This window comes from Myotis nattereri, assembly GCF_964212035.1.
Source record: "Myotis nattereri genome assembly, chromosome: 5".
Taxonomy (NCBI): Eukaryota; Metazoa; Chordata; class Mammalia; order Chiroptera; family Vespertilionidae; genus Myotis; species Myotis nattereri.
Window position 1 is genome coordinate 78,368,251 of NC_138080.1, and position 24,726 is coordinate 78,392,976.

Below are 24,726 nucleotides of genomic sequence, written 5' to 3' on the forward strand. Positions count from 1 at the left end.
CGCTCCAATGAACTGGGCCCCGGCCGGGTCCGACTCTCACTTCTGGGTCGGCCCCGTGGCGAGAAGCCGGGGTGCCTGCAAGCCCGGCGGGCGGGCGCCCCCACCAGCGGCGGGGAGGCGGCCCGCCCTGCGCGCCGCAGCGGTCACTCGGTGCTCACGCGCATGCGCCGGCTTCCGCGCGGGGGGGTGTTGGGGGAAAGGGGTGCCCTCGGCTCTTTCCCTCCCTCATCCGGGTCCTGGGCGAGCGGGCGCCGTGCGCGTGTCCCGCGGCCGAGCTGCTAATAAAGTTGCACCGAGGGGAAGCGCAGCGACGGCGGGGAGAGTGTGCCCGGCGGCCGGAGAGTGAGTGAGGGGCCCGGGCGCGAGCGGGAGCGGGAGCGGGGCGCGGGCCGAGCTGGGCGCTCCAGGCGGCCTCGGGCCGAGGCGGGGCGTTCGGCGCGGACGCAGCAGAAACCGCCCGGCCTGCGGGGCGGGAGGTAGGCCGAGTCCCGGCCTGCTGGGGTCCGGGCGGGCGGGGACGGGGCGGCCCGTCCGGCTACGGAGGCCTCGCCCGCGGCCGGGGGCGGCTTGAGGCGGGGCGGAGGCGGGCCCTAGTCCTGCGCCGGCGTGACCGCGGGTCTGGGGAGGAAGGCGTGGGGGGCGCCCCCGAGGGGCTCCGCGGCCCCGCTTCTGTCCAGAGGATCGGGTGGTTCTTCCTCCTCCGAGCACCGCCCCGCGCGGTTGCCGTGCTCGGCGGAGCATCCCGGTCAGCGGCGCTGCAGAGCTGTCCGGTGGCTGGCTGCACCCGTGCCGCCGTCGCTTTGTGTTTCCGAGATAAGGATCCACGCTTCTCGGTGGGAGTTACACTCGGGGCCGTTGTGACCGGCTCCTGCACTCAGCTGGGTGTTGGACCCGTTGCTGCCACTTGCCATGCCGGTGTTCACCGCTGCAGAGGTCTCTTCCCCTTCGCGTGAAACTTAGGCATAGCTGCACGGACATTGCCAAGCAACGAGTTTGCCTTCGTCGTATTCAGCCCCTGCCCGGGCCCTTCGCTTCGGTATCAATACTTAAGATTCATATTCCGGTCCCCCCCCCCCCCCTCCTCTTTTCCTTTCTTCCCCTTTCAGCTGCTGTTATTACGTGGAGTTTGGAGCCTAAGCTTTGAAAACTCCCATGTGGCGCCCGTCTTAAGTTGGAGCATGCTCAGTAGCCCAAACAGAGTTTGGTTTGCAAAAAGAGCTGGGACGAGGATAGTCGGGGGTTTGGACGTTTGCCCGCTTCCCAACAAAATGTTCCCATTCTGGTTTTGATGGCATTGGAGAGTGAAGCTGTAGGCCAGCCTGGAGGTGAGGAATGCCTGAACACCCTGGGCCAGATCTCTATCTTGATTGTAGAGACATTGTTTCCTGACCAGCTGGAGATTTTGGGGGGCGGTAGAGCATTCCTGGCTGCCTGTGCCTTGAAATGGGTGTGGCGCTAAGTATATCTTGTTTACCTTATCTTTCTATGGAAAAAGTTTCCAAGTCTGGCTGGGTTGGCCACATCATGCCTGTTGCCTAGCACTACTACCAAAAGTGTTCTTATCTAGCACCAAAGGCGGGATAGGTGGAGGTTGTGGCTTGGCCTCACAGAAGTTGAGAGGAAAGGGTACTTGAGTTGCTGTGTGTGTGTTTTGTTTTTTTTTTAAATTCTTAAAAAATATTGTTTTAAAAACTAGAGTACAGGACTTAAATTTCCTTAGAGTGCCCAAATTACCCAGAGTGGATTAGTTTTTAACGTTAATTTGAAAGTTGAAAGGTTGAAAACCTTTAGTCCCAGTAGGTATAGTAACATCCAAGTAGTTTAAAATTTCTGCTTGTCACCAGAAAACAATAGCTAGACACACTGTAATATAGTTTCACATTTTATTGGTCTGAATAGTGTTAGGAAATTAGTGCGTTCCAAGTTAAGCTAGGGATTATTTTTGGATTTGGACAAATTATTTTATATTCTTTTTTTACTCCTTTGCTAACTCTTATTCCTCGAAGAGATTACAAGAATACAAAACAACTTATAAGAGACAAATTAACATGTAACCTTCATAAAAGTCCTACTTCTTTAGTTTCGACTTTTAATTTAATTTTTGTTTATGATTGTTTGCATGATTGTCAGCATCCTCCTTTCCTTCCTATCTGATTGCTACTCCCTCAGTGTGCCTTACCTTTTCACAGAGCTGCTGTTATGGCATAAACTAGTCTCGTTTATTTTTGTTACAAAAACCCATTCGTCCCTTAAGTGTAAAAGTTAGATGCATCTTCTCAACTGACTTTCCTCTTAGATTTTAAATCCATATGACATCATCTGGTTTAAAAGAGGAAGAGAGCAGGGAACTGGAAAAGAAAAGAATAAAATAATTTTCTTAGGATCTGTGTAGATTTGGTAGTATTATCTACTTGTCTGGTTCACTGTGGTAGGCGCCACAGAAATGGGTAGATTGATATGTGTTGCATTTCTTTTCCCTCTGGCAAAGTCAGCTGTTAATTTCAGTGGGAGACAGTGGCAGAATGTTGTTACTAATGAGGTTTGAATCAGATTGTTGTTTACTGTTGGTTATGTAACATGTTGCTGGGAGTATTATTAAAAGTTGCCTTCTGTTGCAAGGTAGAGGCAAGTAAATTCTCCTTACCCTCTTCACTGGGTTTTAATTCTTGGCTGAACCTGAAGGCACATTAGACTATAACCATAATTATACCTGGGCAGCCTGTCTGTTTCCTGTTTTCATCATGAACCCAAACATTATGATTTGCAGTGATGATCTTTTTTGTCTTTTGCATTAAATAGAGGCAATATGTTTTTTCTCTCTACTGAAACCAGATTTGTAACTTGGTCAAATCAAAGATAGTGGCTTTTTGTCTTTTGAAGACTAGGCAATAAAATATCAAACAGTTTTTTATTTCTTAGTAACTTAAATACTATTTTAAAAAATCTATTTTACACAAATTGCTTGCTTGTGTTTTATGTAAATGTTAATGTTACCAATACTTTGTGGAGTCTTTGAATTAAGAAAGCCCTTTTTGTTTATGACTTATCAGTGTTTATTATTACCAGATGTATATGTTGGATTAGGCAGTGAGCCACACATTTGGTTGAATTTCAGAGTTGACTTGAGTACACTATAAGATATTGCTGCCTTTATTCCCCTGGTTTGTCAGTCTTCCCTGTTCTCTTTACTTACAGAAGATGTGTGTGTGTGTGTGTGTGTGTGTGTGTGTCTTCTCTCTCTTCTCTCTCCATACTAAGCACAAAGAAGAAGCCAAATAGTTTTATTTCCTCAAATGTTACCGGCATCTTGTATCCTGTGTGTTTGCTAGTCTACTCAGAAGGTCAGAGACATGGGAGATGTCCTTTTATAAAGGACAGTAGCAGCATGAGGGATGATTCTTTTCTTCACCAGCCTTAGTATCATGGGGAAAAAGTATCTGGGAGGTTAGAACTCAAGAAGGCTGCACAGAAATGGGGTGCTTTCCCACCAAGGAAGATGGTGCATGCCCCCAGGAAACCTATTCATGCTTTCCACTTTAAAAGTTAATAGGATAGTAGTTATTAAAAATTTTAGTGCTAAATTATCCAGTTCATTGCCATTGTCTACAACTGTGAATCTGAGAGGTATGTTTACTAGTTGGAGGGTTAAGATAGAAAATTCTCTTTGAAGATCTGCTAAAAATTTTATTAGAATCAACTAAATTCCCAACCTTGTAGGTCACTTTCATATTCTAACAGCTTTTATCATTTTACTCCTTTGAATAAATGAGATAATTACAGAATTTTTCCCCCATAAATAATCAGATATAGTTCTAGGCTGTTTAGTTTTGATATATTTTTGCCTTCATCAGCTAGGTGGGAAGATTTTCGGCCCCATTCTGGTAGGAGGTGGTTTCAGAAGGAATTTATTTTTTATTGGATTTATTGGGGTGACATTGGTTAATAAAATTATATAGGTTTTAAGTGTACAATTCTATAATATATCATCTATGTATTATATTGTGTGTTCATCACCCCAAGTTTGGTCTGGTCTCCTTCCATCACCATTTATCCCCTCTTTACTCTTTCCTACCCCCCCCACCCCCCCCCCCCCGTAATCTTCATACAATTGTCTATGAGGTGTTTTTGTGTTTTGTTTTTCCTTAATTCCTTCACCTTTTCCATCTAGCCCCCAAATTCCCTCTCCTCTGACAGCTGTCACTCTGTTCTCTGTATCTATGAGTCTGTTTCTGTTTTGTTTGTTAGTTTATTTTGTTCATTAGATTCCACATATAAATGAAATCATGTGCTATTTGTCTTTCTCTGACTGGCTTATTTCTTGGCTTATAGCATAATGTGCTCCAGATCTGTCTATTCTATACTGTCACAGAAAGGTAAGATTTCTTTTTTTAAGGCCGACTATTCCACTGTGTAAATGTTCCACAGCTTTTTTTTTTTTTTTTATCAACTCATCTACTGATGGGCACTTGGGCTGCTTCCAAATCTTGGCTATTGTAAATAACACTGCAGTGAACATAGGGGTGCACATATTTTTTTGAATTAATGGTTTGGATTTCTTCAGATATATTCCCAGAAGTGAAATTGCTGGGTCATAAAGCAGTTCCATTTTTAATTTTTCAAGGTAACTCTATACTGCTCTCCACCATGGTGGCTGCACCAATCTGCATTCCCACCAACAGTATACTAGGGTACCCTTTTCTCCACATCCTCAACAACACTTGTTGTTTGTTTATTTATTGATGATAGCCATTCTGACAGGTGTGAGGTGATATCTCATTGTGGTGTTATTATGCATTTCTCTCATGATTAGTGACTTTGAGCATCTTTTCATATGTCTGTTGGCCATTTGTGTGTCCTCTTTGGAGAAGTGTCTATTCAGCACCTTTTCAATTTTTTAGAGGTTTTTTTTGGTTAATTCTCAACAGAGGATATTTTTTCCCATTGATTTTCAAAGAGTGTGTGTTTTGGGGGGGGGGCGGCGGAAAGGAAGGAGAGAGAGAGAGATAGAGATTGGTTGTCTCCTACAAGCATTCAGACCAGGCTGGAAATTGAACCTGTAACCCAGGTAAGTGCTCTTGACTGGGAACCAAACTAAGACCCTTAGGTAGGCGGGGCCCACTCTAACCATTGAGCGTGTAGGCCAGGGCCCTTTTCCATTTTTAATTTTTATTTATTTTAATTTTAAATATATTTTATTGATTTTTTACAGAGAGGAAGGGAGAGGGATAGAGAGTTAGAAACATCGATCAGCTGCCTCTTGCATACCCCATAGTGGGGATGTGCCCGCAACCAAGGTACATGCTCTTGACTGGAATCGAACCTGGGACCTTTCAGTCCGTAAGCCGACGACGCTCTATCCACTGAGCCAAACCAGTCAGGGCCCTTTGTCCATTTTTTAATCAGATTGTTCTTTTGTTGTTGAATTATATAAATTCTTTATAAATTTTGGATATTAACCTCTTATCAGATGTATCATTGGCGAATATGTTCTCCCATTTTGTGGGTTGTCTTTTCATTTTGTTGATGGTTTCTTTTGCTGTGCAAAACTTTTTAGTTTGATGTAGTCCCATTTGTTTATTTATTTTTGTTTGTTTTCTTTGCCTGAGGAGATACATTAGAAAAAATATTGCTTGAGAAATGTCCAAGATATTACTGCCTATGTTTTCTTCTAGGATTTTTATGGTTTCAAGTCTAACATTTAAGTCTTTATTTCGAGTTTATTCTTGTGTATAATATAAGAAGGTGGTCTGGTTTCTTTTCTTTCTTTCTTTTTTTTTTTTTTTTACATGTATCTGTCCAATTTTCCCAACACCATTTATTGAATAGACTGTCTTTATCCCATTGTATGCTCTTGCCTCCTTTGTGAAATATTAATTGACCATAAAGGTGTGGGTTTATTTCTGGGTGCTCTATTTTGTTCCATTGATTTATATCTGTTTTTATGCCAGTACCATGCTGTTTGGATTACTGTGACCTTGTAGTATAGTTTGATATCAGGTAGAGTAATTTGTCTAACTTCATTCTTCTTTCTCAGATTGCTGCTCCATCCAGGGTCTTTTGTGGTGGCCTATATATTTTTGGAATATTTGTTCTAGTTCTATGAAATATGCCATTGGTATCTCAATAGGAATTGTGTTGCATGTATAGATTGCTTTGGGTAATATGGACATTTTATCAATGAATTCTTCCTATCCATGAACACGGTATATGCTTCTACTTATTTGTATCTTCAGTTTCTTTTTTCAGTGTCTTATGATTTTCTGAGTACAGGTCTTATACATTGTTGGTTAAATTGATTCCTAGGTGGTGGTGGTTGTTTTTTGATGCAATTATAAATAGGATTGTTTTCTTCTTTTCCTTTTCTGATAGTTCATTATTGGTATATAGAAATGCACCAGTAATGATTTCTGGATATTTATTTTGTGTCCTGCTTCTTTGCTGAATTAATTTATCAGTTCTAGTAGTTTTTTGGTGGAATTTTTAGATAGTTCTCTCTATATAGTATCATGTCATATACAAATGACAGTTTTACTTCTTCCTTTCCAATTTGGATGCTTTATATTCTTACCTGATTATTGTGGCTAGGACTTCCAGTACTATATTGAGTAAGAGTGGTGAAAGCAAATGTCCATGTCTTGTTGACTATTGAGTTTGATGTTGTCTTTGGGTTTATCGTATATGGTCTTTATTGTGTTGCGGTGTGTCCCCTCTGTTCCCACTTTGCTGAGAGTTTTTATCATAAATGGGTGCTGGATTTTATCAAATGCTTTTCCAGCATCTAGTGACATGATCATATGAATTTTATCCTTCATTTTGTTTATGTGATGTACCACATTTAATTGATTTGCAGATATTGTACCAACCTTGAATCCCAGGAATAAATCATATCATGGAGTGTGATCTTTTTAATATGCTACTGGATCTAGTTTGCTAACATTTTGTTAAGGATTTTAGCATTTATGTTCACCAGGGATATTGGCCTATACTTTTCTTTCTTTGTAGTATCTTTATCTGGTTTTGGAAATAGGATAATACTGGCCTTGTAAAATGAGTGTGGGAGTCTTTCCTTCTCTTGAATTTTTTGGAATAGTTTGAGAAGGATAGGTGGTAGTTTTTGAATGTTTGGTAAGATTATCCTGTAAAGCCATCTGGTCCAGGACTTATGTTTGTTGGGAGCGTTTTATTTGTTTGTTTTTTACTGCTTCAATTTTATTAGTTGTAATCGGTCTATTCAGATTTTCTGGTTATCCCTGATTCAGTTTTGGAAGATTGTATGTTTCTAGGAATTTTTCCATTTCTTCCAGATTGTCCAATTTGTTGGCACATAGTTGTTCTTAATATTTTCTAGCAATCCTTTGTATTTCTTTGGTGTCAGTGGTTACTTCTTTTTAATTTTTGATTTTACTTATTTGGGTCTTCTCTCTTTTTTCCTTGATGAGTCTGGTTAAAGGTTTGCCAATCTTGTTTATCTTTTCAAAGAATCAGCTCTTGGTTTCATTAATCTTTGGAATTGTTTTTTTAGACTATTTTGTTTCTTTCTGCTCTATCTTAAGGAATTTTTTATTCTGTGTGTGCACTACTATAATTGTAATTCACTTTTGGAAACTAGCTGTTAAAGTACATTTTATAAACAAGTTGTTTTTTTTCTTGAGTTCTTTGGTACACCAGTCTCTGCCTATAATGTATATATAATTTACAGACTGGTATAGTCTGTAGAAATTTGGAAATAGGTTGATCTGTTGTTAGGTTTCAATTAAATTTTTTCTTTTAATTTCCATATATGTTATTTTGTTATTACTGAAAATAATAGTGAGAAAAATAAAACTGGTGTCACCTTCCCACCTTTCTCTGAGCATAGCAACTGGAGTCCTGGGAAGTCTCACACTTTTCAGATTTAACTATGACCTCAGAATATGGTTGATGCTTTCAAGGCAAGTTTTGTTTTGTTCAATTTTGTTTTCATGATGTGTTAGGATCTGCCTAGCATCTATCTGGTAGGTTGTATAACTTGAGATCTAGTTATTCTGGTTTGTATCTTCCCAGGAAATGGAGACACTGCAGAAATATTTCAAAGCTAGCCTTTCATTTTCTTTCCTCTATTCACATCTTACTGCTCACTTAAGTGAGTGCCTGCTTAATTCACTGACTATTTCCACTCTTGGGGGTTGAAAGTATAAATTACATGAATACTGCCTAGAGCTGAAAAGGTATCCGGAGTCATATTTGCTATCTTTTCTTTTAGGTAACTTGAACTCTGGGGTGCACATGAGGTATCTGTGGAACATCTTCATAAAACACTGGAATATATCTTGTGTACACAAGTTAGCACCTTCTGCGCTAGAGACACGTAATGTAATGATTTGGTATCCATCCTTGATGATTTTATAATTTAAAGGAAAGCACTATAAAGATTGACCAGCTCTGTGTCTATTCCTGTGCCTACAGGCCTATGCAAGTATACTTGAATCCATCTGGTAGTAATGTAGGGAATCTTGCAGGCTCTGTGGGGGTGAGTGATATATCTAGATCAGGCTCTGCTTAATTAGAGGACTTAGAGGAGCAGATGAATTTTAAAGAGTGATTAAAAACTGGGAAGCAAAAGTCTGGATGTGGGAGATAAAAAAGTATAGACTTGTGTGGGCACAAAGAGAGGCTAGGCAAGAAAATTATGCTGTGAAAAGTGTGAGGGACCATGAGTTCAGCATTGAATAATTCTCATTCACTATGAACACTTTTTTGATGCCTTTGGAAATTGGGAAATTGGGTAAAAGTGGTGATTTAAGTGTTTCTCTAGGAAAATGGTTTTGATGCTCATGTGATTTTATCTCCTCTTCCTTATAAATGTTTCCTTAAAGAATAAGACTTCTAAATCTAGGAGACCTTGTGGGTAAACTTGCTCTTGGTTTCTTTATCTTCTCTGCCTGCAGCATGATTGTGGCTTACATATTTTGTCATAATTATAGACCTGGGTCTAAGATTGGTTTGACAGTGGTGGTGGTGGTAGGGGGTGTCTTCTCTTGCTAATACTTGGTGACTACTATTGATATTAGAATTACAAGGGTAAGATATTTTTTAAATTTTACCACCAACAACCACAGAAAAGTTACCCTTGAATTTAGTATATAGGCAAGTGACTTTCTTCTATTGCAGGTGATCTTAAAAGTCCTTGGTTCTCAAACCTGCTATGTAACTTGGGACTTTTGTTAAAATGTGGAAGATAGGACCCTACTTTCACCTAATGAATCTGAATTTTTTGGTAATGAGTAATTTGTTTTTTAAACCCCATCCTGCAATTGTTTGTATAGGTTTGGCTGAGAAGATGGTGGGTGACACATATGGGCATTTATTTTCATGGGTTGATATGCTCAGGAGATTTTGTTTTGGCTAAAGTGTTGGGCGAGGTTTTTGAATTGGTTTGTTTGCCTTCTATTTTGGACTGAAACAATTAGAGAGATGTTGGAGCAGAAAGTGTAGTAGTTCTTGCTATGAATTTACCTCTGAAATTTGGGCATGAGCAGTAGCAATATGTGTCTCTGTGTCTGTCTGTCTATAGAAGAGTGTTGAGGGTGGTTTGTATGTGTTTATGGGAGTTGGTCAGGAGGTCCTACTCAGGTACCTCCAGGTAAGAACAGGACCTTTGGGTTCTTGATATTAATAGGGCTTCATTTGAATTGGAAGCCTGGTGAAGCTTAATATTTTATTCATACATTTAATGTACATAAAATGTAACTCCTGATCTTTCTTCAGTTTCGTTATTAGCATTCCTGAATCGGTTGATGACATCCTTTCAGGAGCCTTGGAATCACTGTTGACTCCTCTGTTCTTACATTCCCTTTATCTATTCTATCAGGAAATCTATTATCTTCCAAAATATATGTGAAATTGTCTACTTCTCACCTCCCCACTACTATCACCCTGATCTAAGCCATCATCATCCCACCTAGATTCCTGTAATTCTGAACTGGTCCCTCTGCTTTTTACCCTTGCTGACCCCATTCCCCCAGTTTATTCTCAACACATTAGCCAGAGTAATCGTATATAATAAAAGCCTGATATACTAAGTGTCCGACTGTTAAATCGTTCAACCAATAGCTATGACGCACACTGACCACCAGGGGCCAGACGCTCTGACTGGTAGGTTGGCTTGATGCTGGGGTCTGGCTGATCAGGACTGCTCAAGATGGCTGGACATGCCCTGGAGCCTTCCCGCAGTCCCTCCCCAGCCCCAGTTGTGCACCGGTGGGGTCCCTCAGCCTGGCCTGCACCCTCTCTCAATCCAGGACCCCTCGGGGGATGTCAGAGAGCCGGTGTCAGCCTGCAGGCCAGGCTGAGGGACCCCACTGTTGCACAAATCCGTGCACCAGGCCACTAGTTGTTTAATAATGTCATGTTTCCACTCAGAGCTCTCAAATGGGGTCTGAATTTCACTTATAGTGAAAGCCAAAGCCCTTACTGTATCCAGTATGACCAGTCTGTGTCTACTACCTGTTTGACCCCACTCCTATTTCCCCCTCCTTGTTCACTTTATTCTCAGGCTACCCCGGTCTTGTAGTAAGTAATGTGAGTGTGCCAGGTATGCTCCCGCCTTGGGATCTTTGTGTTATCTTTGCCTGTAATGCTTTTCCTTCAGATATCTGCCTGGCTCTTATTTCCTTAAAGTTTTGACTCAGTTAACACCTCAGTGAGGCCTGTCCAACCTATTGAAAATTATACCTCTCCCACAGCATGCCTTTTCTACCCCCCCTCTGCTTTATTTTTCTCCATCACGCTTTTCACCTAACAAACCCTATTGTATCGCTTATTTATTGTATGTTGTCTGTCTCCCTCCATTGGAATGTAAGCTACATGAAGACAAGGATTTGGTCTTCTTTATTCACTTCTATATTCTCAGCTCCTAGAATGCTACCTCAATAAGTGTACTTTTGAATGAATAACTTGAACTTAATAAGTTCTCTGAATATGCTTTATACTGCTTCTTAAATATTACATTCTAGTAGGAGACAAAAATTAAGTAAACCAACAGATAATTACAAATAGGTTAATATAGTGAAGGAGATGAACATAGTATTTATATAGGGTTACAGGGTGGTCAGGGAAGGTCTCTGGGAACATAGCTAAAGTTGAGGCCTAAATGATGAGAGGTCTAGAAATTAGTGGTTGGAGCTTGAGGAAAGTGGTCCAGGCAGAGAATGGCATTTGTAACATATCTGAGGTACAAAAGACATTTCCAGGCAGGAAGAGAAATGCTTTTGAAAAAATGAATTCTTACTAATATTTATTCAGAGCAGAAAGTATTTTACCCTCGTTTCCAATCAATTTCTTTTAAATTTCAGCTTCTAAACTTGTGTAATCCTAAATATAATGAAGGGAATTCTTTTGAAATATGAATGACTCTTGTAATGTAAACCCTCTTTAGTAAGTATTTTAATATGGCTGAGGTACAGCTATACTTTGGTTTTAAAATCTGTTTTTCCCCTTGACTACGCAAAAGTACATGTTTATTTTAAGAAGTACAGAATTGTGTGAAGCAGAAAGTGTTTTGTATCCCTGCCCTGCCCCCCCCCCCCCACTAATATCCTTTCAAAACTCTTTATGCAGATTCTCTTTCATTTATTAAACAAATAATTACTGAGCACATGTGTCACTCGGTTTATAACGATGAGTGAAAACAGATATGGCTGCTCTCATTTACATTCTTCCAGAACTTACTTTTTTTTTTTAATTGATTTTTTTACAGAGAGGAAGGGAGAGGGATAGAGAGTTAGAAACATCGATCAGCTGCCTCCTGCACACCTTCTGCGGGGGATGTGCCCGCAACCAAGGTACATGCCCCTGACCGGAACCGAACCTGGGACCTTTCAGTCTACAGGCTGATGCTCTATCCACCAAGCCAAACTGATTAGGGCCAGAACTTACTTTCTTGCAGAGCTGGACAGATAGATGTAAAAATAAAGGTATAAGTGCTACGAAATAGAGTATGTGATATAATAGAGGAATGTCACCTAGGCAGGGTGCTCGGGGAAGGCTTCCCTGAAGAAGGAATGCTTAAGCTGAAATCAGAGATGTATGTGTGAGTGTGTATGTTTGTAATGTGATAGATTCTTTTGTAATGCATGTAATCTATTAATTTTATAAGGTTTTCATATATGGCGGAGGTACCACTGCATTTCTTTGGATTTCCAAGATACTGTTCTGTGTTACTGTTCTATCAATAGTTGCAGTTTTTTAGAACTCAGGGAACCTAACACATGCAGAAAGTTGTAAATCTTACTATTATCACAGTTTTCTTTCTAGCTGAGGTCATTTCTCTACGAAATAACAAAACATATCAATGTGAGAGTTATCTCATCAGGTTTTCATAAACCAGAGGTCAACTATAAAAGGCCGAGCATGGTTGCTTAAGTCTCTCCAAGTTCTGATGTAAGAAGCACATCAGCTACTGGCCTCTGGGCTTATGTACATATTTTTTACTCTATTTTAGCGTTCTGTCTCAGTTAGCTATCATATGGAAGTAAGAGTGAAACTAAGTGATGTGCTAAACAGTATATTAAGCTCTTCATTGTACCTTCTCTTTTCCCCCATTACTCTTTAAGCTCTTTGAAGTTACAGATAGTGTTCTTTAAGCCTGAGTTCCTAGCACAGAGTATTCCTGGCTTAGTAGGTACCCAATAAAATTTGAATAAATTAAATATCTATTCTCATAGATTCAACTCTCACTTCTGTTCATATGATCCCCCAAATATACATATTCATTCCTTTTCTCATGAGCTTTAATGTCATATCTTCTTGAAGTTGCATTGGTGCTTGCTTCCTTATATCCCTCCACCATCAGCTTCTTACCTCATCATGGCTTTAACTAGAATTCCTCTGTTTAGGTACGTGTATCTTTATTCTTTCAGCTTTTAAACTTTACCTTTTTGGTTTGCCCCTGTTTCTATTCTAGGTAGTCACCAAGTCTTATTGATTGTTTATTTGTAATGTCTCTCACATATTCCTTACCTATATCTCTACTTTCATCACTTACCTTGTTCTGTGTACCACCACCCTTGTATATCTTCCTTTCATAGTTGGGGTTACTACTATGTTTTCCATCTTCCTTTTCTTCCATTTTTGTCTCCTTCAGATGCCTCTTTGAACATATCTTTCTGCTTAGGTGGAACTCTACATTGCACATAGGATTACTTCCAGCAGCCTGACTCCTTAGCCTTGAATTCAGTCTCCCTGTTTGGCATTTATTCTGTGGTGGTGCTTTAACCTTATGCTTCACAAATGGTTACTTGTATCCTCATAGTCTCTCCTGTCTCATTTGGCTTAAGTGATACTTGGTTTTCCTTGTTCTTGACCTTTATTACCAACTGGACTGTGAATTGTAGATGGTTAAATTCCTTGTGATTGTTGCTCCCAAAATTTGTGCTAATATGATGAACAGTTATCCGTGTCTCATCCTTAAGGCTTTTATTCACCTCCATGTAGTGTGTGTGTGTTTGGGGGAGACGGGAGCCTGTCAGAGCTTGGCTTTTTGTATACTTGCTAAGTCCTCCACTTTTTGTCTGTCTTTAGTCATTTACAACACAGTTAATTCTTCTTAAGCAGTTTTATTCACAAGTATATAATCTTTTTACCTTTTTTCTCCTCTGTTTTCCAGTTATTTTGGGATAATTCCTCTTGCATTATTTTCTGTTTATAGGTCTAAGTGTGATAGTGTTTGATCACTAGATTTTATTATATTCACTCAAACTGCAATATTGATAATTGACTGACTCACTGTACACAGATTGTCCTGTGTATTTCTCAATGGGATTTTAGATTGGGGCGGGCGGGGGGGGGGGGGGCGTTCTCTGGTTTTTAAGCTAGAAATAGAAATTCCCTGAAAGATGTCGTGGGCACTGTTCAGTTTCGTTTGCTTTTGTTTTATTAATTTATTGGTTAGCCCACTGTCATTGTAACAAGACTTGGCTTTTAAGGAAAGATTCAATGATATTCAGACTTTTTTTATATTCTAAAATGTTGGTTTAGTATAGCCTCTGTAAGAGAAAATAGAATTTGTCTTCTATCCCTAATTGTGCTATTGAAATAAGGCTTTAATATTTGCAAGTAGTAATTTTTACAGTTGCTTCTTTTGAAGGTTATTGCAAAAGAAAATCTATGATTTAAGTTTCTTGAAATCTTTTGTTTGTTTGTTTGTTTTCTGAGGAACTAAATACATCACCTTTAAAAAATAATAACATATTTTATTCCCAATGGTGTACTTCAGGATAGCTTTAATATGTTAGTGACCCAGGATGAGGATGGCAGAGGCACAAGTAGGAATTCTCTCAGAAGTCAGGTTTTCATGTAGAGCATTGTCTCAAATATCTGGGCTGTCAAAATATATCTTCCCTTCTACTTGGAGAGAACTCAGAGGTAAGAAAGCACTGGAGCACATGAAAACACTAAAGATACAAATTGCACACTGTGTGCTAATTGGGTCCTGTTGGAGGTAGAAGAAAAGTGCATTTTCATTAGTTAGTTTATACATCATTAGGTAGTAGCTTAGCTTCTCCAAAACCAGCACTGAGGAATGTGGAAGAAGCTGAGGAATGGAGAAAGGAGGCAAAAAATGAGGAGTCAAAGAAATGAGAACAAAAGAGAAGGAGGGAGCAATAGATAATGGCGGGAGATGATGGGGATCATCAGAAAGGACTTTGGGAGAGGAGAAAAGAAAAGCTGCAATTTTTGTCACCTCCTAACATCTCTGAGTTAAATGTTTATCTCATTTAATTTTTAGAACTTACATTCACTATATAAAATAGGAAAGAGTGAGGATACAGGTGTGTTAGATCCAGAATTTGAACCCTTAACAGTGCTTGGCATAGTGAGTATTCAATAAATGTTAGTTGTCTCCTCCTCCTCCTCTAAGGAATATTATTTTCTTTGCTTTAGCAATTAATTTTTTATACTTAATGAGAAATTCTTTCCTAACCAAGGAAAAGATGCTGTTGAAATCCTTGAAATAACTGTTTCTTTGAAGAAAGTTGTTTCTAAAAGTCTACCTTTTCAAAATCATTCGTGCACTTTCATCTATTCATTTGGTTGGAGTGTCATCCCATGTCAGTCAGTAACAATGCATCCTATTCTCCATGCTTTCTATAGTGGATTTCCAACACAGCACAGTAACAGGTTCATAATGATAATTAAGTCTTTAAGAAAAGCTCATGTTACATTTAGGTCTTTGTGAACTAATGATAAGTGGTGTAGGAAAATGCTCATTTAAAATGAAACCACTTAAAATGCAGATCAGTATTTCATACTGAATTGTGACTAAAAGATCTGATTGGGACTTTATCTTGAAAAGTCAAAATTTTGGATAAACGTTAGTTTATAGTTATAAACATGCATTAATTTTATAACGAACGAATGAATCAAGTGTGAATGGATAGGCTTCTTCTCACAAAATAATTTAGTAGCATAATATAGCAGTGGTGCTGACATTACGAGGATTTTTGTTTTTTTGCAAAAATATCCATAAAAATATAAATTGCTTTTCCCAAGAACATCTGTTAATCCTTTGATAGTCAAGTTCTTTCTCTACAAACAATAGGCTTGTTTACCAATCACTACAAAAGTGATAAATTTCTAAAGGTCTGTTCTTCATCACTGCAAACCCACTACAGGAGTACCATCCATTTGGGCCATAGTGCATCACTCCCATGGGTTTTCCAGGCAAAGAGAATGCAAATCTGATGCTAATGCTTCTTGCTGTGCCATGAGTAATAAAGTCCTTTGTCTCTGACCCAGGAGTCTCATGTACTTTGTCAGTATCTGTGAAACTAACTAATTTGCATGTAGAGTAGTAGGGTAAAATTAAATCCCACGCCCTACATTTTTGCTATCATTTTAATAAACTTTGTGAAATTTTATAGTTTTTGCAAATTTGCAGTTTTACTCATGGTTTATGGTGAGGGAGATGCTAGTGAATACAAACTAATTTTATAGGTGATCTGCACACTAGTAAATTTTTAAAAATATTTTTTATATTGAAGTATATCTTATAATAAAGTATATAAATCTTACGTGTATAACTCAGTGAACTTTTACATATGCGTACATTTATGTTGTCACCCAAATCAAGATACAGAAAATTTATAGCTCCCCAGAAGAGTCTCTCTTGTCCTTCATGTTAAACATTGGTTAGTTTTTCCTCTTTTTGTATGTTATATAGATGCAATGATATAATCTTTAATATTTTGTATCTGAATTCTTCAGTATTATATCTATGAGATCCATCATGTCTTTTAGGAATGGAATAGTTTGGTCCTAGGAATTTATGTTTAGTATCAATAAATATTGTCAAACAATTTTCCAAAGTAGTTGGGTAAATTTATATCCTTCCGTATTTAAAGAGTTGAGTGTAAGATTTGTCCCTACCATTTTCGTAGTGCTAGTTTTTTATTTTTTAAAAAATTAATTTTAGAGAAAAAGGAAGGGAGAGGGAGAGAAAAACATCCATCTGTTGATCGAACCCGCAACCTGGTTATGTACCCTGACTGGGAATTGAACAGGAGGCCTTTTGGTGCATGGGATGACGCTCCAACCAACTGAGGCACACTGGCCAGGACCCTAGTACTAGTTTTAAGAAAGCACACATCTTAGAGTCTTAGGTTTTAAAATCTGACACTCCTTATTCTTTCTGAAGCCAATCTCTTGAAGTCTAACTAATGACATCACCATTCACCATTCACGAAGTCATTGGCCTTTTCTTTGTTCCCATTCTTTTAAAACTCTCTCTTGTGTTTAATCTTCCACAGTATCTTTGTATGTAGTTCTAAAATCTTCTTCATAGTGATACTTTATCAGTCATTCTTTCTCCTCTTTTCTACCAGTGAATATTCCCTACTATTTGGGTATTTACCTGCTGCTCTTTTCATTCTGTTGAAAACCTACATTTTCTTTACTGTTTCAGCTCTTTGTACAAAATCTTAAATCTGTTTCTCATCTTTTCTTTGCTAAACCTATATCTCCAGTCATGTCCCTTTTCCCAATAGAGTTAACCATCTTCTCTGCTGACTAAGCCACTTTCTTAGTATCCTTAATTCTAATGGAATTGTCATTATCTTAGTCACCTGGACTTAAAATTTGAAGTTATCTTTTTAATTGCAAGGTACAGTTGATAGAAAAATCAATGGCCATTCATTATATACTCCCTTAGTATGCGGTATGGCACATGGCATAGTGCCAGGTGCTGAAGACTTCTTCCTGGGAAGATTTTGTATTCCATTTGGGAAGTTAAGATATGTTTTTATCATTTCAGATATTGTTTATTAATTATAATAAGTGTAATAAATGGCCATAGCCTCTTTAGGGTGGAGTAGTAAAGGAATTCTTAACAAAAGGGGATGGATTTGAGCTTATCATTAAGGATGACTAAGATTTCTCTTGAAAGACACAGATGAGCAGAGGTGCAGGGATTGGGGTTGGATCAGAAAGTGCGTGTAGTACAGTGGCAGGTATGTTAGCCTGAGATAAGATCTAACCAATCTTTGAAATCTTCACTCTTCCTCCTTTGAATACTAATGATCATAATTCACATTTGAATAGCACTTTGCAGTTTATAAAGTATCTATTACTGATACCTTTTTTCCAGCATTACTTCTGCTACTTCACTGGTTGCTCATTGTCTGTCATTGGCTATGTAGTCACCACAGGGGATTGTACCCACTCTTATCAGTGGAGTGCCACTGCACATCATTTCTTCTTGTCATTAACTCCAAGAGCTTCTTAATGGTGCAGAGTAGTGGTCTGCCTGGAGCAGGTTCATTAAGTTAATGTGCTTAAAATATCACAGAAGACAGTAGGAATTATAAAATTACAAACTGTCCTTTTCTCAGTTAAACTTTGAATTATCTTTAAATTTATTCAGTACTAGAGGCCTGATGCACAAAATTTGTGCACGGGTAGGGTCCATAGGCCTGGCTAGCGATCAGGGCCAATCTGTAGGGTGACTGGTGGGGCAATCAGGGACCCCTGCTGGCACCTGCCTTGGCTGGCCTGGGGCCTGTGGGCTGGGGGCAGCTTCTGCGTTGAACGTCTGTCCCCTGTTGGTCAGTGCACGTCATAGCAACCGGTCATTCCTGCGGGATCGGGCTGAAACTGGCTCTCCGACATCCCCTGAGGGGTCATGGATTGCGAGAGGGTGCAGTCCAGGCCGAGGGACCCCACCGATGCACAATCGGGGCCGGAAAGGGACGCGGGAGGTTGGCCAGCCGGGGAGGGACTGCGGGAGGGCTCCAGAGCGTGTCCAGCCCACCTCGCTCAATCCCGATTGTCTGGACCCCAGCAGCAAGCTCACCTACTGGTCGGAGCATCTGCGCCCTGGTGGTCAGTGCATGTCATAGTGACCAGTTGAGCGGCCTTAGCATATTATTAGCATATTATGCTTTGATTGGTTGAACGGCCAACTGGTTGACTGGACACTTAGCATATTAGGCTTTTATTATATAGAATTCTTAGTTCTAAAAATAGATACTTTCCATTTTTTTGGCAATTATGTGTGTTAGGATTTATTTGAGGGCTTGGTACATTTTATCTTATGACAACTGTTACTATAATTTGCATTTAATAATGTGACTTGAATAAAACCATGGCTTTTGCCCAAACCTTATAAGTCTGTGACACATTTTAAAGAGAATAATGACCTTAGGGAAGAGCTAGATTTTCTTAAGACTTTTGTTTGGACATATCATGTTCAGAATTGACATAGCTTGTAACATGCGTTGCAAAGATGAAAAGTACTTCAGAATCAAACCTTAGCAGGCCATTTGGGGGCTTATTAGCCTGAAACTAAAAGAATCAAAATCTAGAGGCTATTTCTTTTTAATGATACATAGAAAATAGAGCAACCTGGTTTTGCTATTGGTTAACATTTGGCATTGCCTGTGAATTATTTGTTCATGTTAAGAAGAAGGAATTGAGTGGTCACAGGACTTTAGAGAAATTTTTTCTTTCTAGACTTAGATTTTTTTGTTTTACTTTTCTGCTTTTACTTAAAAATAACATACTTTTCAGTTATATTGATTTTTAATGTATATTAATTGCATTCATTTAAATTAGGGATCTTATCCTTTCCCCCCTTTCTCTTTCAGGACTTGAACCAGTGAAAAAAGCTTATGGCACTTATGAAGATAAATGTCACTCTTCCCTTTTAAATTGGAGCTTCTGCTTAGGACCTGTGTATAACTTGTCATCTGTGATCTGTTCACTCAGTAGCCATTGACTTTGAGTTGCAAGAAGGTCTCTGAAGATTTATATCAAATGACGTCAATGGCCAGCTTGTTTTCTTTTACTAGTCCAGCAGTAAAGCGATTGTTGGGCTGGAAGCAAGGTGATGAAGAGGAGAAATGGGCAGAAAAGGCAGTCGATGCTTTGGTGAAAAAGCTAAAAAAGAAAAAGGGTGCCATGGAGGAACTGGAGAAAGCCTTGAGCAGTCCAGGACAGCCGAGCAAATGTGTCACTATTCCCAGATCTTTAGACGGACGCCTTCAGGTTTCTCACAGAAAAGGCTTACCCCACGTTATATATTGTCGTGTTTGGCGCTGGCCTGATTTGCAAAGTCATCATGAGCTAAAACCATTGGATATTTGTGAATTTCCTTTTGGATCTAAGCAAAAAGAAGTTTGTATCAACCCATACCACTATAAGAGAGTGGAGAGTCCAGGTAGGTTTTACCCCTTGAGAAGAATGAAAAAGACCTCTCTTCCTGATTTGCATTTAACTGGATTTAGTAATTAAAAGGTGATATTAGCCTTGTATTTTCCTTCTTACAGATTTTAATCTTGGAAGGAATACTGGATTTTGAATTCAGCTTTTTGTATACAGATAATATAGCTCCCTAGTGGCTTATTCTAATTCATTGTTAAGGAGTCAGTTATATGTAACTCTACCATTCCAGTGAATGACCTGTCTCTATTTTATTTAGGGCCTAAGCTCCATGTACGTACTACACCCACTCCTTTTTATCTGTTTAAGAACTTTGTTCTTAAAGTTGTCACACCTTCCCCCAGCTTTATATTTTTCCTCTCTACTAGACTATTTGTGAGAGCATATAAGCATGTCATAATACTGCCCATCCTAAAACGAAAGTTAAAAACAAATTCCTGTTTTGACCTCAGTTACACCTACTCACACACAATCTTATGCACTATGTCCTCTAGTTCTGTTAAAGGAGTCTCCATTTTTATTATCTTCACATTACTTTCCTTCCATTCTTTCTTGACACCTCTCCAGTTAGTCTTTCTTCTCTACCATTTGACTTGTCAAGATCACCAGTGACTGCCTTCTTACAGGTAAATGGGTCATTCTCAGTCCTCATCTTATTTGCCCTCCCAACATCATTTGATACAGTTGCTCTCCTTCCCTCTCACTCAAAACTTTTTCTTTATTGGCTTCTTAAACACTAGTTTCCTATTTGTGCTTAGTCTCTTTGTTGGTTTATTTTCCTATTTTTATAGGACTCAGTCTCTGAACAGTTTGTCCATCTATATCTTTCTTCTTAGAGCTCTCATGCTGTCACATGTCTTAAAACCATCTATAAGCTCATGCTAACATTTAGAACTCCAAAGTCAGCTTTTCTTTTGAGATTTAGATGCTTATATCCAGCTGCCTACTTGATATCTCCACTTGAATATCTAATAAATATATCATATTTAATGTCTAAATAGGACTTTTGATTTTCCCTCCACCAAATCATTTATTTCTCCAGCTTTCCTTATTGAAGTAAATGGCACCAGTATTCATGTAATTGCTACCTAGAAGTCATCTTTTATTTTTCTCTCTTAAGTCCTTTTTTTGAGCTATGAGCAAATGCTGTTTGCTCTATCTTTAGAATATATTTTGATAGTATCATCTCTCACCATCTCTAATACTGCTGTTCCAATATAGAATATCATCTTTTACCTTCAGTAGTCTTATAATTGATCTCTCTGCCTCTTTTTGTCCCACTCCAACCCATTCTGTTTTCTACATAGCAGCCAGAGTAATAGTTAAAAAAAATATATCAAATCATGCCAGTCTGTGCTCAAAATACTTTAAAGGCTCTCTATCACACTTAAAACAGATTTCTGTAAGACCCTACATTGACCTGTCAAACTTCCTTTATTCTTTGGACTTGCCATATTCCTGCATCTAGGCTTTGTTCTTACAGTATTCTTCTCCCAGGACCTTTTCATGGCACATTTTCTCACTCCATTCTGTCCTTACTCAAATAACCCCATCATTACTTGACACTATGTTAGACATTTATTTTGTTTATTGACTGACATGAGCAGGACCTTCCTCTGCCTTGTTCTGCATTGCATCCCCAGTGCCTAGAATATTGTTATTACCTGGCACTTTATAGATTGTGCTTAGTATTTTTTTGTAATGAATGAATTACATAAACTGAGATACTAGCTGGGTGCATTAGTTATCTACTGCTACATAATAAATTACCAAAAGCTAAGTGGCTTAACACACATTTATTATCTCACAGTTTCTGTGGGTCAGGATTCCAAGCACAGCTTAACTGGGTCCTTTGTAGTGCTGTAATCAAAAGTGTTGGTCAGGGCTTAGATCTCATCTGAGGCTCAGTTGGGGAAGGATCTGCTTGCCAGCTCATGTGATTGCTGACAGGATTCAGTTCCTTGCAGGCTGTTGGACTCTTGGTAGTTGTCAGCTGGAGGCCACCTTCCTTTGTTTGCCACATGACCTCTTCATATGTAGCTCACGTTCATGACAGCTTATTTCTTCAAAGTCAGTAGGAAAGAGAGGATCTTTTTGCTGGAAGGGTATTATATTCTTATGGAATTTTATTATATACATCCTATCACTTTTGCCATATTCTGTTGGTTAGAAGCAAGTCACAGGCAATGAACTCAAAGGGAGGGGATTATGCAAGAATGGTGCACAGAAATGGGAATCATGGTGGTCACCCTGGAGTCTCTGTGCCACACTGGGTTTCACATGGATATAATATAAGCCCAGTATGGCAAAAAGGCTATGAAAATAACATTGGATGTGTAGACTAGCAAAAAGAATAGCAATGATGGTGCTGTCAGGGAAAGTTTAGTTTAAGAGCTTTAGATCTACCAATTGATATTTGAGGTGATTCTCAATTTCTCATTGAACCTAAGAAATCTGTAGCCTGAAGGAATTGACAAAGAAAGGATGATGTGAGGATTTAATGGAGAAGTGTAGTTTGAAAAACTTCCTAGCTTGATATTTTCTAGGAATTGATGGAATAAAGTATAGGAATTTAGTGTATTCCGCCATAGCTAGGGTGTGATTTATAACCCCCCTATAGAAATGTTTTATTTTTTATAATCAATTTTTCTCAGACATGATTCATTTTATAGAAAAGACTGAGGCATAGCTCTGGTATGCTTAAGCAAGTTAATCAAGAATCTATGGTACAGGATCACTTTATGGTACTAGTATTAATAAAGCGGCAGAAGTAGTAACTAATAGTTATGAACATTTATTGAGCACTTATGAACTGAGTAATTTTCTGATACTATGAGGTTATTTCTTCATAGGGTTAGAAAATGGTACTAACATTTAAAAACTTAATAAATTTACAGGTAGGGAAACTAAGGAAAGTAACTTATATAAGGTCACATTGCTACTGTATAGTGGAGCCAGAAAGTATGACAAAAATTAAAAAGATGGAAAATAGTTGGAAAAGAATAGAGGGCCACCTCAAGTGGATCAGAGTTTAATCTAATAGGCAGTGTTGTCTAGTGGTAAAACTGGGTCCTAGAACCAGATTTTCTGGGTTTGAATCCTGGTTTTATCAATATACTAGTGTGACCACAGGCAAGTTACTTAACCATTCTGTAACTTAGTTTCCTCATCTGTAAAATGGGAATAATAATTCCTACCCTATAGCTTTGTTAGGAGGATTAGATAAATTAATGCATGGAAAGTGCTTAGATTAAAACACTGACTGGTTCAGAATGAGTTCAAGTTAAATATCATAATAAAATAATAACCCTGGAAATAGAGTATAGGGGAATATAACAGAGAAAATTATCAAAAAAATACTATTAGAACAGTTTTCAGAACTGAAAATTGGAAGGGCCCAGTGACTGAACAACCAGAAGAGGGAATAAAAACAGACCCACACATGACATTTTAGTATATCATGGATAAAAAGAACATTCTAAAAGCTCCCAGAGAGAAAATACAGGATACATACAAAGGGCTGGAAATGAGATTCTTGTATTTCTCACTGCAATTCTAGATTCTAGAAGAAAATGAAGCATTGTCCCCAAAATTCAGAGAGAAAAAGTTTTCTATTCTGAAATCTGCAGACAAACAAAAGGCAATATTTATTGTATATGCAAGGACTAAAAATTTACACACTGTTTCTTAGGAAGTTAATTGAGGAACATGAGGTCCAGGAAATGACATCCAACAGGAGAGAAGAGAATGGAAGTCCAAGGATTTCAGATTTGTAAGAAACTTAAATAGCAACTAGTCTAGATTTTAGCAAAAGGATGGAGGATTCAGGGGAAAAAATTGAATCACTGGATTTTTTTGTTCATTTTGTGACAGCTGGAAAACATGTTGATAGGAATTTGATATGTTGGACTTCTGGAAATATTAGTGGTAAATATGATTAAGCAAATGAAGGAACAAAGCTGTAGATAAAACACATTTCATGAAAAAATATGATCATAGGACATACTTAGCTCAACAATGAATGACCTTTATATATAATGTAAACAATGGATATTAATTTAACCAAAAACTTTTAATATAACTTTACTGTAGGGAAGGGGAATGTGAGTGGGATAGAATGATATAAGAAAGCTGCTTCATTTGTCATAAGAGCAAGTATACAAATAATGTATTGAGATCAATAATAATAATATAAACATATTAGTTAGCAGTACATAAAGTTTTAGAATAAAATGGCTAAGAGTTTGTTTTGTTTTTTGTCTTTGGAAGCAGTATGGGAGGAGGTTTAGAAGTTGCTGTTTTTATTATAATCTTTTGTATCTTTTTAAACTATTCATGTACTATTTTGTATGAAAATAAAATAATTACTAAAAAATGTATAGATATACAAGTAAGAGAGAAGTTAGTGAGCTCTGCCTTAAAAATAAAAGTGAAGAAATCCTTACTGGATTGAATACTTAAGTAGTTATTTTATTAAATCTTTCAGATTGCTAGCTAGCTAAACATAGACATTTTTGCTATCTAATGCCCTCCCTACTCTCCATGGCAGCTAGCTGTCCCATCATTCTGTAGTGGGACACAAGTTGGTAATATACAGTAGAATAAAACAATTTTAAACAGATGTTAACCACATAATTACAACACTAGTTCAGTAAAATAAAAAGAGACACCTCCTGCCCCCTAAAACCCAGCTGTACAAATACGAGCCTCTGATTCCTCAGGTACATCCCTGCTTCTAAGGCGGGAAGTATGATCTAGTAAACTTAAAAACAGATTGATTTTATTGCTGCAGAATGATGTCAGAGTCAAAGAGATTTTCAGAAGTAAAATTACATTGACAAATATAGGAAAGTTGTAAAAGACATGAATTGGTACAATAAGTTTAAAGAAATTAGGTTTGTTTCTGTTTCCTATAGTGCAGCAGTTCTCAACCTGTGGGTTGTGAACAATGAAAATACATCCTGCATATCAGATATTTACATTACGATTCATAACAGTAGCAAAATTAAGTTATGAAGTAGCAACGGGGGT

General features: G+C 38.4%; 1 protein-coding gene across 1 annotated transcript in view; it reads left to right on the forward strand.

Annotated features, from left to right (window-relative positions):
* The first annotated feature begins 231 nt into the window (after nucleotides 1–231).
* Nucleotides 232–24,726, forward strand: part of SMAD5 (SMAD family member 5) — a 39,566-nt gene continuing 15,071 nt past the window's right edge. Inside the window, exons 1-2 of the mRNA XM_081092035.1 lie at nucleotides 232–342; nucleotides 19,122–19,693. Coding sequence (XP_080948161.1) covers nucleotides 19,291–19,693 — 403 coding nt within the window. The 5' untranslated portion in view covers nucleotides 232–342; nucleotides 19,122–19,290. The remainder of the gene's footprint in view (nucleotides 343–19,121; nucleotides 19,694–24,726) is intronic.